General features: G+C 38.3%; 2 protein-coding genes across 2 annotated transcripts; both read right to left on the bottom strand.

Annotated features, from left to right (window-relative positions):
• Nucleotides 1–1,146: 1,146 nt before the first annotated feature.
• SPIN3 (spindlin family member 3) lies at nucleotides 1,147–5,810 on the bottom strand. The gene is made up of 2 exons (XM_036841142.1): nucleotides 5,588–5,810; nucleotides 1,147–5,232 (listed from the first exon to the last, which is right to left on the bottom strand). Exon 2 carries the CDS (start codon nucleotides 5,228–5,230, stop codon nucleotides 4,454–4,456), a length of 777 nt encoding a protein of 258 aa, XP_036697037.1. The 5' UTR covers nucleotides 5,231–5,232; nucleotides 5,588–5,810; the 3' UTR covers nucleotides 1,147–4,453.
• A 4,455-nt stretch (nucleotides 5,811–10,265) lies between these two features.
• Nucleotides 10,266–10,608, bottom strand: LOC118889286 (protein S100-A11-like). The gene has a single exon (XM_036841143.1). The coding sequence runs from the start codon at nucleotides 10,575–10,577 to the stop codon at nucleotides 10,266–10,268; it is 312 nt and encodes a 103-aa protein (XP_036697038.1). The 5' UTR covers nucleotides 10,578–10,608.
• Between the last annotated feature and the right edge of the window lie 3,002 nt (nucleotides 10,609–13,610).

The following is a 13,610-nucleotide window of genomic DNA, read 5'->3' on the forward strand; positions in this document are numbered from 1 at the left end:
GTTATTTCTTCACAATTGTATATGGGGTATGTTGGAGTGTAGGTTAGTTTGTAATTTAACTACAGGTGACAAGACTGCTAGGATGATGGATCTGAAGATGTCTGCATATCAACTAGAGATCCTAATGTTAAATGTAGTAACTGGATAAGACTTTAGGTTTTTCCCCTTTGAAGACATAAATTTACTACATGTAGGTGTGAACATTTTTGAAAGTGGATATGTGGGAAGAAAGGTGTTCATGGATGCTCACTACCCAAAGGAAGAAGCTATACTAGACATTTGTGATTGGTTCATGGCATTCACTCCTCATGCCCTTGATTTCACTAGGAATCCATTTGGTTCTAGGGAGATATATTTTAGGGTTTAGGGATGGAACACATGCCCTGGCTAAGCCAATCAGTGCATTTCATCCATGGGACTTCAGTGCTCTAGTTATGTGACCTAAGCCAGTTCAGAATGCAGCACAGGACATAGGTTATTTGCCTTTCTCTAGACTGGAACTGCTGTGGCCTGGAACTGCTGGTCTAATTTTGCTACCATGAGGAAAGGCAGCCTGAGAATGGAACTGACATACTGAAGAGGGAAACTCGTAATGAATCACAGACACTGAGCCTGAGCCCCAATCAAACTGTGCCTGAAGCCCATCTCACTTCTGGATTATTTTAGTTACATGAATCAATAATGCTTGGTAACTGTTTAAACATGTTTAACAGGGGCTTCTTGTTATATGCAGAAAAGCATTCTGTCATAAAAGGCAAACAAATTTGCATATGACAGTAGATGTCAGTGTAAGTTGGAATAAAAAAATGATTGTTCATTTCAATTTTGAATAACTGATTATAGTACCTTAACTTTTCCCACAGCTTCAATTTATAGTTGATTTCCCCTTTAACTTCCCTCAATAAAAATATACTGGCCTCAAGGAGTTCCTTCCACAAAATCGATCATGTTTACATACATTTCACATTCTACTAGTCAGAAAAATTTACCTGGCAGAAATTGTTGGTTTGCAGGGACATGTAAGTTTTCATTAAACTAGGTTGGGGTATGGAAGTCTGAATTAATCATACCTCCTTCCCTTCCAGATTCTGAACCAACTAAAAAATATACACAGGAATCAAAGAGGGATTAAAATACCAGCTTTAATATATTGTTAAATGAAAAAGCAAAATTCATAATAGCATGTATAGTATGCCACAATTGTATAAAAATCTGATATACACATATATAATATACTTGTAAATACATGGATTATCTCCGGAAAAATACATAGTAACTGGTAAGAGTGGTTATCTTTGGAAATTGGGACTGAGGTCAGGGGTGGGAGAAAAGGAAGGAGACTTACTTTATACTGTATATCCTTTTGTACTGTTTGATTTTTACCAGAGGTGTGTGTTTTTGTCCAAAAATGATTTATATGTTAAAAATTTTTAAAGACTAAAAATAGATACCAGCTTTATTGCTGACAGGTCTGGACTGGAGAACATGTTTTGGACCTAAGCCTGAAATGAACTTTTACCCCAAGTGTAAAGACAATGGATCCCCCACCCCAGAGGATGAGAGAGGCCTACAGATTAGATGTTTACCCAGCCATGTAGTGAAGGAATGTAGTCTTTTCCATATCTTTCTGTGAGAAATGAGCTCAAGAGCCAAGAGGGCCCTAAGTTGCATATCCATAATAACCCTTTTCTCAAGTTCACCAAGTTATTTCTCCTCTCATTTGGGAGACGGGTAGAAATTTTCTTCCAAATATTTTTGAGAGGCACAAGTCCTTTAGTTTCTTGGCCAGGAACATGGAGAGAGGCAGAGGATAGATCCTATCATACCTTTGGACATTTCTGTCCAGATTGCCAACACCCAAGACAAACAAGGTTTGGCTGTCCCCTTTGGGGAAGACCAGCAGTATCTTAGGAATGTCCTGCTGCCACTTGTGTAAGACTGGTGAGCAGTTCTGCTTTTGCCCCAGAAGGCTCTGAAATAAGTCAAACTAAAACAGTAATTAAATTAACTCTAAGGCTACGTTACACCCCAGGTTGAAAATTCACTCACTATTTTATCCCCAATTTATAATTATGTCCAGCCACATTATCTGACATAGCTTACAAAGATTATACAATAAGCCCTAAAGATAGCATTAAAATACTACAAATAATACAATATCAACAACATAATGAAAATGCCTTAATTTGAACTGTATGAAAATCACACCAACTATTAAACTCCAAGGGAAAAATGAATGCCTCCAATTAAATTTCTATTTTAAAGTCCAAAGGAATTAAAGTCCAAAATTCTGCCTTCCCCAAATTCTTGGTTTTTCTGATGTCAGCCATACAGATCTCACAAAGATGTCTGGACAGATATGGGGTTCCTTCAGCAGCTGTAGCCTGGGCTGTCTTCCTCTTGATTTGGTGTAGTTCCTTCAGAACTTCAGGAGTTGAATTAATCTAACCCCACAATTGCATGTCATACATATATGTCATACATTAAGAGTCCGCAGGGTCAACAGGACATAAGATTATTACAGTGCCAGCCTCACATCCAAAAAGTTAGCAAGCACACTAATCCTCAGCCTCTAAAACAGATATCTCAAGCAAATTTATGTCCCCAGGACTTAGTAAATAGGGTAATACAGACCCACATTGCTGTCATCAGTCAAATATCTGAGCAGAGACTTAGTGGCATCAAAAGGAAGAAACACAGACAGAGAAAACATGGAAGAAGAGAATACTTTCTTGCTTTCATCCTCAGCAGGATGCCAGTCTGTCTGTGCCAGTAGTCTGGACTCCATGACCTGTGAACTTAAACTAATTTGTAAGATATTTCCCAAGTGGTTGATTGTACTGTCATGAGTCCCAGCCTCAAATTTGCAGAAGTCCATGGCCTGTGTGTTACTGCTAATGGAGCTTCTATCAGAAACCCAATGAGAATGCATTGGCTTTGGCCGGGTGCTTCTCTCCAAAACCCTGCTTATTTTTCAACCTTTTCTTTCCTAGTTAACTTTCCAAAGTTAACCTTCACTAATGCCTTCAATAATGGAAGGTACAAGGCCCACTCCATTACTTATTTTTCTGCTGAAGTAGGGCTCACCCTTATCTGCACATGAGTTTCTTAGGTCCAGCCAAGAAACAGGATAAAGTTGAAAAACAAAACACTAACAAATATCTATTAGATTTCTATCTACCAATGCCAGCATTTAAAACATCATTAAGCACTTAGAACATCATTAAGTGTATTGATCATCTAGCACTGATTCTAATCTCTGTGTTCCTCAGTCCTGTTAGGACACCAGAATAAATGAACTCACCAGTTCCTACAAGGAAGCAAAGCCTATTTTCAGCTTTTCTTAGTTCTAGCAAGTGCATTGCCCACTTCATATGCTGGGACTCAGAAGTCTTCTAAGAATCAAATGAAAACCTAATTTAAAATTTCTCAAAGCGTCCTTCTTGGTATAGGAAAGAAATCTGTATCTCAGCCTGATTCCAGATTTTTGCTCCTTTATATTGAGGTCCTAGACAGATCTGCCAACCCTTGCCAAACCTAGCCTTTACCCTGTGACTGAGGACTAGGGCTAGAGCCCGGCCTAATGCTCTATTGGGCTGGCAAAGCCCAATTGTGCTAAAGTCTGCCTGCACAGCCTGTGTCTGTAAAAACCCACTCCTTGTCTGCAGGTACCAGCCAGAGCTATTGTAGACAACAGAAATCCTAATGCCATTTATGACCAACCATGATTTCTCCACTTGCGGTTTGGTTCCCAAATGCTTGCCCTCTTAACAATTTTGTAAGGTTTCTCAGCCTATGCTTATGTACTAAAATGCAAAATAATTACCCTCTTGATTTCTGAACCAAGTTTAGTAATAGGTACAAGAATCAGAGAGGGAACAAAATATTAACCTTACTTTCAGTACAGTTAGAATTTAAAATGCAACTTAGACAGAAGACCAAAATAAGCTTCCCATTCCTCCCCATATTAGACTTTTGAAGAGGAGGGGTTGAATTGCAAAGACACTTACCCAGCCAGCCCTAAGGGGAGGGTTGAATTGCAAAGAAATTTACCCAGACAGCCATATTGAATATCTCAGGAAGCTTCACACTTCAGTGAGTGCAGATTGTCCAAATGCCCAAAAGAATGAAGCAAGAGGTGTTCAGCTACCTTTAGCCTATTAACACCACCCAAGATAAAAATATGGGGCAATGGATGTCAGACTTTACCCTTCTCACTAATTAGATAAGTCAATCATTCTTCTGTGGGGAGGAACCAGTAAAAAGGTTGGAGATAAAGGCAAAAGGCTTCTTCAAAAAATGTCTGAGAGGGTGGAAGTTCCAATTTTTTGCCAGGCAAAAGTGTGAAAAATTGGGAGAAGATGGTTCTTACAAACTGTAAAGCAATCAAGACTTTTTGTGTGTTCAGATTTTACAAACAGTCTCACATATTTGGCAAATTTCAAAATGACCTCTAAGATGTTTTTACCAAATCATAGACATAGATATGGAAATCATCATCAAATTTGATGAAGTACACAGAGGGTTTTGCTTCCACCTGATGAATGACCATGCCAGTTCTCTTGGAGCCATCCTCCTTGGCATATTCCACCTGTTTGCCTACTAGGCTGTCTATGACTTCTCCTGGCTCCCTCTCTGCCAGAGGAGAATCATTGGAATCTGGAAGGATGTGTAGGTCACCGTCTTTATAATCATCTAAGAGCTGGTACATATATAATACAGGATCTTTCTCATAGGTAATGTAAAACCATGTGTTCATGACAGGTGCCTGAGCTAAGACCATCCCCCTCCATTCATTTTTGGAACCTTCCTCTGTCTCAAAAATATGTTCCACTGCTTTGCCAATCATAATTTCTGTTAAGTGTGTATCACTGATTCTAGATGATGCAACTCTATTAGGAAGGATTTCAAGTGATGACACTCTTTCATCTCTGTGAAGTTCCAATCCATAAACACAGTCAAATCCATCATATTTGATAAGATACAGAGAGGGATTTACAGGTACCTGATCCAGAACGGTTCCCTTCCACTGTGTTAGAGGCTCATCTCCGTCTTTCCATCCGTGCCGAATTCTGCAGCCTACGATGTTCCTCCGATGCTGGGAGGTGGGTCTGCTCCTATGCTTCTTGTGTGCAGCCTTTCTCTTCATCACGGTCACAGACACACTGGCATGTCCTGCGCCTGTCCTGGACCGCTGCCCTGCAGCTGCTTTTCCGAGCGGGGTCTTCATGCCTGCGCGGAGCACAGTAGCAAGGAGGACCAAGAAATGAAATCAAGAAAAAATAAATTCAATGCATGACACGGTGAACTTTTTCTCCTAATTAGTGCATTCTATGCACCCACGCCTAAGTTTTTCCCGAAAGCTATGCAGAAAGGCTGGAAATCAAGGTATTCTGGCTGCGTGCCTGCAGTAACCTTTCTCCCCAGCTAGTTCAGGCTATGCTAGCGCGAAGGAGTTGCGGTTGCAGTCAAAGAAATAGGGTGCACCCTCCTATTCCTCCCGCCCTGCGTCCAACACTGTCCAGGCCAGGGGGCACAGACTCCCCCAGGCCGGGGATAGCGGGCCTCGCGTGCCCAAATCGGGCACCTCGCTGCTGCCTCCGCGGTGAGCCTGTGTCAAAGGAGGACCAGCAGACGACGAGCCAGGTGCTTGCTAGAGCTGGGAGGGAGGATCCTTAGGAGAGGAGCGTGTCAAGTGGGCTGCTGGACAGGCAAACAGGATGGCGGCAGTGTCTCCAGCACTCGGCTCGCGGGCCCTCCGCTCCCTGTTGGCAGCAGCGGCCCCTCTGCCACATCAGGTTCCCACCAGCCGCTGCAGTCGCCGCAGTCTCCTCCCTCTTTTCCGTAGAGCACAGCTTCCGGCCAGGAGAGAGGCCTCCCCTTCCTGCCCAGAAAAGCACCCCCCGCACCTCGCCCGCCAACTCTCTTGTCCGCCCCTGCCCTGGGCCTGCGAGACGCTCTTTGGTTCCTTGCCCCGCCCCTTTCCCAAAATCTGGAGCCGCCTGGCCAACAAATCCCCTCCCCAACCGCCTTGCGCCCCCTCTTCAGTTCTGGGCCCCCAGTCTCCCCACCCCCACCCTTATCCTTACCTCAGTACCCCTGGCCCATCTGCTTTTCATCCTCCAGGAATTTGCCCTTTCCTTTCCCCCTGTCATTCTGGAGTTATTCTTTATATACAGAAACCTGCCTTTTCTGTCATTTAAGGGAATTTGAGGTAGGAGAGAAATGCACTAGTGCTCAGTCTGCCATCTTGACCCAATCTCTCGGTAATTTTTACTGACTTGTACTCCCGGACTTGTTGAGGATAATTTTTTTTTTCTTTTTCACTGATTGCAGAGGAATTGTATGGGCAATGTGTGCACGGTGTAAAGTTTAGCAAATTGACATGAAGAAGAAAATAATCAACTATAAACCCACCTCCCATTCTGCAGGGCTCATAGCCAAATATTAACACTTTCCATTGCCTTATTAATACGCTCTTACAAAGCTGGGATAATTTTGCATATGCATTTTCATGGCATGCCCTTTTCCATATAGAATAAGTGTTTAATCAGGTTATTAGATATTGTCTGAAACATGTTTTGTAGTGGCTTCACTAAAATCAGCATAAGGATATTTTCACAGTTTAACCATTCCCTCCCACCTTCACATGTTTAGTTTAAAAAAAAATACTTATAAAATGATGCTTGCATACGAATGATTAATCTGTTCTTTTGAACAGAATAATTTAGATGTAAACTTATAATCAAAACAATTATTACAATTATAACAAGAATTTAGTATTTCATCACTGCGAGATCATAAATCTATGGAGAAAGACTTATTTTAGAAGAGATTCAAACAGTTTTGTTTTCATTACAGCCATCGTAGTGGGTGTGAAGTAGTATCTCATTGCGGTTTTAATTTCCACATCTTTTTTTATGGTTAGATGTGGTTACTTTTAATTTTTATTTTTAACAATTTTTTATTGAAATACAGTTAATTCACAATACTGTGCTAGTTTCAAGTTCACAGCAAGGTGACCCAGTCACACATACACATGAATAAATATGTATACTCTTTTTTCACATTCTCCTCCATTACAGGTTACCATAAGACATTGAGTATAGTTCCCTGTGCTATACAGTAGGTCCTTGTTGTTTATCTGTTTTATATACAGTATTGCATATATTTTAATCCCAGACTCCTAATTTATCCCTTCCCCCTCCCCTTTGGTAACCGTAAGTTCGTTTTCCATGTCTGTGGGTCTATTTCTGTTTTGCAAATAAGTTCATTTGCATAATTATTTTAGATTCCACATATAAGTGATATCATATGCTATCTTTGTCTGGTTTACTTCACTTAGTGTGATAATCTCTAGGTCCATGCATGTTGCTGCAAATGGCATTATTTCATTTTTTTAATGGCTGAGTAATATTCTATTGTATATATGTACCACATCTTCTTTACTCATTCATCTGTCAGTGGACATTAGGTTGCTTCCATGTCTTGACTATTGGAAACAGTGCTGCAATGAATATTGGGGTGCATGTGTCTTTTCGAACCATGTTTTTCTCTGTATATATGCCCAGGAGTAGGATTGCTGGATCATATGTTAGCTCTATTTTTAGTTTCTTAAGGAAACTCCTACTGTTCTCCATAGAGGCTGTACCAATTTACATTCCAACCAATGGTGCAGAAGGGTTCCCTTTTCTCCACACCCTCTCCAACATTTATCATTTGTAGACTTTTTCATGATGGCCATTCTGATTGGTGTAAGGTGATATATCATTGTAGTTTTAATTTGCATTTGTCTAATAATTAGCGACGTAGAGCATCTTTTCATGTGCCTCTTGGCCATCTGTATGTCTTCTTTGGAGAAATGCCCATTTAGGTCTTCTGCCCATTTTTTGATTGGGGTATTTGGTTTTTGGATATTAAGCTGCATGAGCTGTTTGTAAATTTTGGAGATTAATCTCTTGTGGGTCGCATCATTTTCAAATATTTTCTCCCATTCTGTGGATTGTCTTTTCATTTTGTTTATGGTTTTCTTTGCTGTGCAAAAGCTTTTAAGGTTAATTAGGTCCCATTTGTTTATTTTGTTTTTATTTCCATTACTCTAGGAGATGGATCAAAAAAGATATTGCTGTGGTTTATGTCAAAGAGTGTTCTGCCTATATTTTCCTCTAAGAGTTTTATAGTATCTGGCCTTACATTTAGGTCTTTAATCCATTTGAGTTAGTTTTGTGTATGGTGTTAAATAATGTTTTAATTTCACTTTTTTTACATGTAGCTGTAAAGTTTTTCCAGCACCACTTATTGAAGAGACTGTCTTTTCTGCATTGCATATACTTGCCTCCTTTGTCAAAGATAAGGTGACCATAGGTGTGACCATAGGTGTGTGCCTTTATCTCTGGGCTTTCTATTCTGTTCCATTGATTTATATTTCTGTTTTTGTGCCAGTACCATATTGTCTTGATTACTGTAGCTTTGTAGAATAGTCTGATTCCTCCAGCTCCATTTTTCTTTCTTAAGATTGCTTTGGCTATTTGGGGTGTCTTGTATCTCCATACAAATTTTAAGATTTTTTTTTTAGTTCTGTGAAAACTGCCATTGATAATTTGATAGGATTTGCATTGAATCTGTAGATTGCCTTGGGTAGTATTGTCATTTTGACAATATTGATTCTTCCAATCCAAGAACATGGTATATCTTTCCATCTGTTTGTGTCGTCTTCAATTTCTTTCATCAGTATCTTATAGTTTTTGGAGAACAGGTCTTTTGCCTCCTTAGGTAGGTTTATTTCTAGGTATTTTATTCTTTTTGATCCAGTGGTAAACGGGAGGGTTTCTTTAATTTCTCTTTCTGATCTTTTGTTGTTAGTGTATAGAAATGCATAGGTTTCTGTATATTAATTTTGTATCCTGCAACTTTACCAAATTCATTGATGAGCTCTAGTATTTTTCTGGTAGCATCTTTAGGATTTTCTATGTATAGTATCATGTCATCTGCAAACAGTGAGAGCTTTACTTCTTTTCCAATTTGGATTGCCTTTATTCCTTTTTCTTCTCTGATTCCTGTGGCTAGGGTTTCCAAAACTATGTTGAATAAAACTGGCGAGAGTGGACATCCTTGTCTTTTTCCTGATCTTAGAGGAAATGCTTCCAGCTTTTCACTATTGAGTATGATGCTAGCTGTTGGCTTGTCATATATGACCTTCATTCTGTTGAGTTATGTTCCCTCTATGCCCACTTTCTGGAGATTTGTTATCATAAATGGGTTGTTGAAATCTGTCAAAAGCTTTTTTCTGCATCTATTGAGATGATCATATGGTTTTTATTCTTCAATTTGTTGATGCGGTGTATCACACGGATTGAGTTGCAGATATTGAAAAATCCTTGTATCAGTGGGATAAATCCCACTTGATCATGGTGTATGATCCTTTGATTGTAATGATAGATTCGATTTGCTAGTGTTCTGTTGAAGATCCTGCATGTATGGTCACCTGTTATATTGGCATGTAATTTTCTTTTTTTGTGGTATCTTTTTCTGGTTTTGGTATCAGGGTAATTGTGGCCTCATAGAATAAGATTGGGAGTGTTCCTTCCTCTGCAATATGTTTGGACTAGTTTCAGAAGGATAGTTGTTAACTCATCTCTCAATGTTTGATAGAATTCACCTGTGAAGCCATCAGGTCCTGGGCTTTTGTTTTTTGGAAGTTTTAATTTTTTAAAAATTTTTATTTATTTATTTATTTATGTATTTATTGCACTCATAGTCCTTTATTTGTTTGTTTATTCATTTATTGTCCCCCCCCACTAGAAGGTAACATCAGTGAAGGCAGGACCTGTCTGTCTTGCTGACTGTATTTTCAAAGCCTATGACAGTGCCTATAGTAGGGGTGTATAGACGTTTAATGAGTGAACAATAAGTGACATCTCTCCATCAGTCTGAGTAATTTAGATGATTATGTTGGTATCATTAGTCATGATTATGTATACACCCACGATGCATTTTTACTATTTACTTTGCAACTTCTGGTAACTGTTTCCATCAATCTAATTTATATTCCTCCCAGTCATCTCCCTCCCTTGCACAAATTTACTGACTCTCCAGTGTGTGCTTTAGAAAACAATATTGTTTTATTACTACCAGCGGGAGTGGCCTGCATGGGGTGGTGGGTGCACTGGGCTCAGGGTATGTGTGGGCTGTGAGGGGTAGCTGATAATTGGGAGGCTGAAGGAAAGGGAGTGGGGCTGGAGGCCAGGCCCAAAGGCTCCTCTGATTTACTTCTGGGAAGAGGTAGACTTAATAAAGGAGTCATGGCAAGCTAGGGCCAGGCTGCCAATAGGATTAAGAAATTCTTGGAAATCTAGCTGTCCATCGGAGTCGAGGTCCAGCTTCTTCATCATGCGGTCAAGGACACCAGGGTCTTTCTGGTTCTTTGTGAAGGCACCCAGCTCTGTATTCATGAAGATAAGGAACTCGGCCTTGGAGAGTTTGCTGTTGTTACCGTCCCTTCCAGCATGCTTTTGGAAAACAGCAATCAGAGACTCGATGCACCGTTCAGTCTCTGTAGGGCTGGATATTTTTGCCATGTTCGGAGAGGAGCGAAGCACGGGGCTGTGAGTGAGGAGCGGCGAGGCAATCACTCTTTTGGAAGCTTGAAATCCCAGTTTCAATTTTAGTGCTTGTGATTGGTCTGTTTTTATTTTTTATTTTTTTCCTGGTTTAGTCTTGGGATATTGTACCTTTCTAAGAATTTGTCTGTTTATCTAGGTTGTCCATTTTATTGGCCTATATTTGCTTGTAGCAGTCTCTTACAATCCTTTGTATTTTTGTGGTGTCCCTTGTAAGTTCTCCTTTTTCATTTCTAATTTTATTGATTTGAGCCCTCTCCCTTTTTTTCGTGATGAATCTGACTAAAGCTTTGTCAGTTTTATTTATCTTTTCAAAGAACCATCTTTTAGTTTCATTGATCTTTGCTATTGTTTTCTTCATCTCTATTTTGTTTATTTCTGCTGTGATCTTTATGATTTCTTTCCTTCTACTAACTTTGTGGGGTTTTTTGTTGTTGTTCTTTCTCTAGTTGCTTTAGGTGTAAGGTTAGGTTGTTCATTTGAGATTTTGGATGTAGGGTATCTTTTTTGGTAGGGTCTAGCATTTTTCTGTAGGTGGTAGTTCAGTAGTTAGTTGTGATTGTGGTGTTTCTTTAAGAAGGGTTGAGCCCATGTCCTTCTACTCTGCCATCCTGTCTTTACCAGTGATCTCATGTTATTTTGATTATTGTAGCTTTGTAGTATAGTCTGAAGTCAGCAAGGGTGAATATTTCTAGCTTTGTTCTTTTTTCTCAAGATTGCTTTGATAATTCAGGGTCTATTGTGATTCCATATAAATTTTAGGATTATTTGTTCTACTTTTCTAAAAAGTGACATAAGTATTTTGAAAGGGATTGCATTAAATCTGCAGATTACCCTATGTATTATGGATATCTTAACAATATCATTTCCTCATATCCATGACTAAGGGATATCTCTCCATTTCTTTGTGTCAGCTTCAATTTCCTTCATCAATGTTTTAAAGTTTTCACAGTATAAGTCTTTCACCCTCTTGGGTGTGCTTAATCCTAAGTTTATCAATGTTATTTTAAAAGGGACTTTTTTCTTGCTTTCTTTCTCTTTGTGATAGTTCATTATTAGTGTATAGAAAAGCAACAGATATATGTATATTAATCCTGTATCTTTCCACTTTAGGGAATTCATTTATTAGTTCTGTTTGTATGTGGAGACTTTTTCCATATATAGTATCATGTGATGTGCAAATAGTGAGTTTTACTTTTTCCCTTACAATTTGGATGCTTTTCTTCCTTTTACTTCTTTGATTGCTGTGGCTAGGCCTTCCACTGTAATGTTAAATGTAAATGGTGAGAGAGGGCATCCTTCTCTTATTGCTGATTTTATAGGAAAGTCTTCCATCTCTTCACTCTTGAGTATGATGTTAGCTGTGGGTTAGTCATAAATGGTCTTTATTATGTTGAGGAATGTTCCCTGTACACCAAACTTCATGAGCATTTTTATGATGAATAGATGTTCAATTTTGTCAAATGCCTTTTTTGCATTGATTGACTTGATCATGTTATTTTTGTCCTTCTTTTTTTAATGTGTTGTTTCTCACTGATTGATTTGTGGCTATTGAACCATCTTTACATTCCTGGACTAAATCCCACTTGATCATGGTGTATGACCCGTTTTCTATATTGTTGAATTCGGTTTGCTAATATTTCGTCAAGGAGTTTTGCATCTATATCCATCAGAGATATTGCACTGTAAGTTTCTTTTTTTGTAGTACCTTTCTTTCCGGTTTTGGTATGAGGGTAATGTTGGCCTCATAGAATGAAGTTGGGAGTGTTCAATCCTCTTCAACTTTTTGGAATATTTTGAGAAGGATACATATTAGGTTTTCTGTATATATTTGCTAGACCTTCCCTGTGAAATGGACTGGTCCTGGGTTTTGTTTGTTGGGAGTTTTTAAAAATTACAAATTCAATTTCACTACTAGTTATTTGTCTCTTTAGATTATCTATTTCTTCCTGATTCAGTCTTAGAAGGTTGTATCTTTCTAGGCATTTATCCATTTCTTCTAGATGGTCCTGTCTGTTGGTACATAACTGTACTATTCTCCTATGATTTTTTATATCTCTGTGATATCAGTTCTTACTTCTCCTCTTTTATTTCTATTCTGTTTATTTAGGCTCTCTCTTTTTTTTCTTAAAGAGCTTGGCTAATAACTAAAAAAATACAGGCATCCCAATATTCATTGCAACACTATTTACAATAGCCAAGGCATGGAAACAACATAAATGTCCATCAACAGATGAAGGATAAAGAAGGTGTGGTATATATAAATATACTATGGATATTACTCAGCCACAAAAAATTGAAATAATGCCATTTTCAGTAACATGGATGGGCCTAGAGATTACCATACTTAAGTGAAGTAAGCCAGACAGAGAAAGACAAATATCATAATCATATCACTTATATGTGGAATCTAAAAAAATTGATACAAACATATAAAGCAGAAATAGACACAGAGGCATACAAAACAAACTTATGGTTACCAAAGGGAAAGGGGGGAGGGATAAATTAGGAGTTTGTGATTACACACTACTATATATAAAATATATAACCAACAAGGACCTACTCTACAGCACAGGTAACTATTTCATGTTTTGTAACAACCTTTAAGGGAAAAGACTCTCAAAAGAATATATATACATAACAGAATCATTTTGCTTTACACCATTAAACAATATTGTAAATCAACTATACTCCAATTAAAAGAAACCTCTTCGTTTCACTGATTTTTCTATTGTTTTTTGATATCTATATTGTTTATTTCCTCTCTGATTTTTTTATACCTATTTATAATTTTATTTACATAGGAATCTGTTCATCATGAGAATTGATGTAAAAATATGCAATATTTTAAATCAAATGGGCCATAACCATACTACCTACATATAACTACTTTTATTTTTAAAATTTTATTATTATTATTTTTTAACATTTTTAAAAACATCTTTATTGGAGTATAATTGCTTTACAATGGTGTGTTAGTTTCTGCTTTAT

The sequence above is a fragment of the Balaenoptera musculus genome, chromosome X (assembly GCF_009873245.2).
Source record: "Balaenoptera musculus isolate JJ_BM4_2016_0621 chromosome X, mBalMus1.pri.v3, whole genome shotgun sequence".
NCBI classification, from domain to species: domain Eukaryota; kingdom Metazoa; phylum Chordata; class Mammalia; order Artiodactyla; family Balaenopteridae; genus Balaenoptera; species Balaenoptera musculus.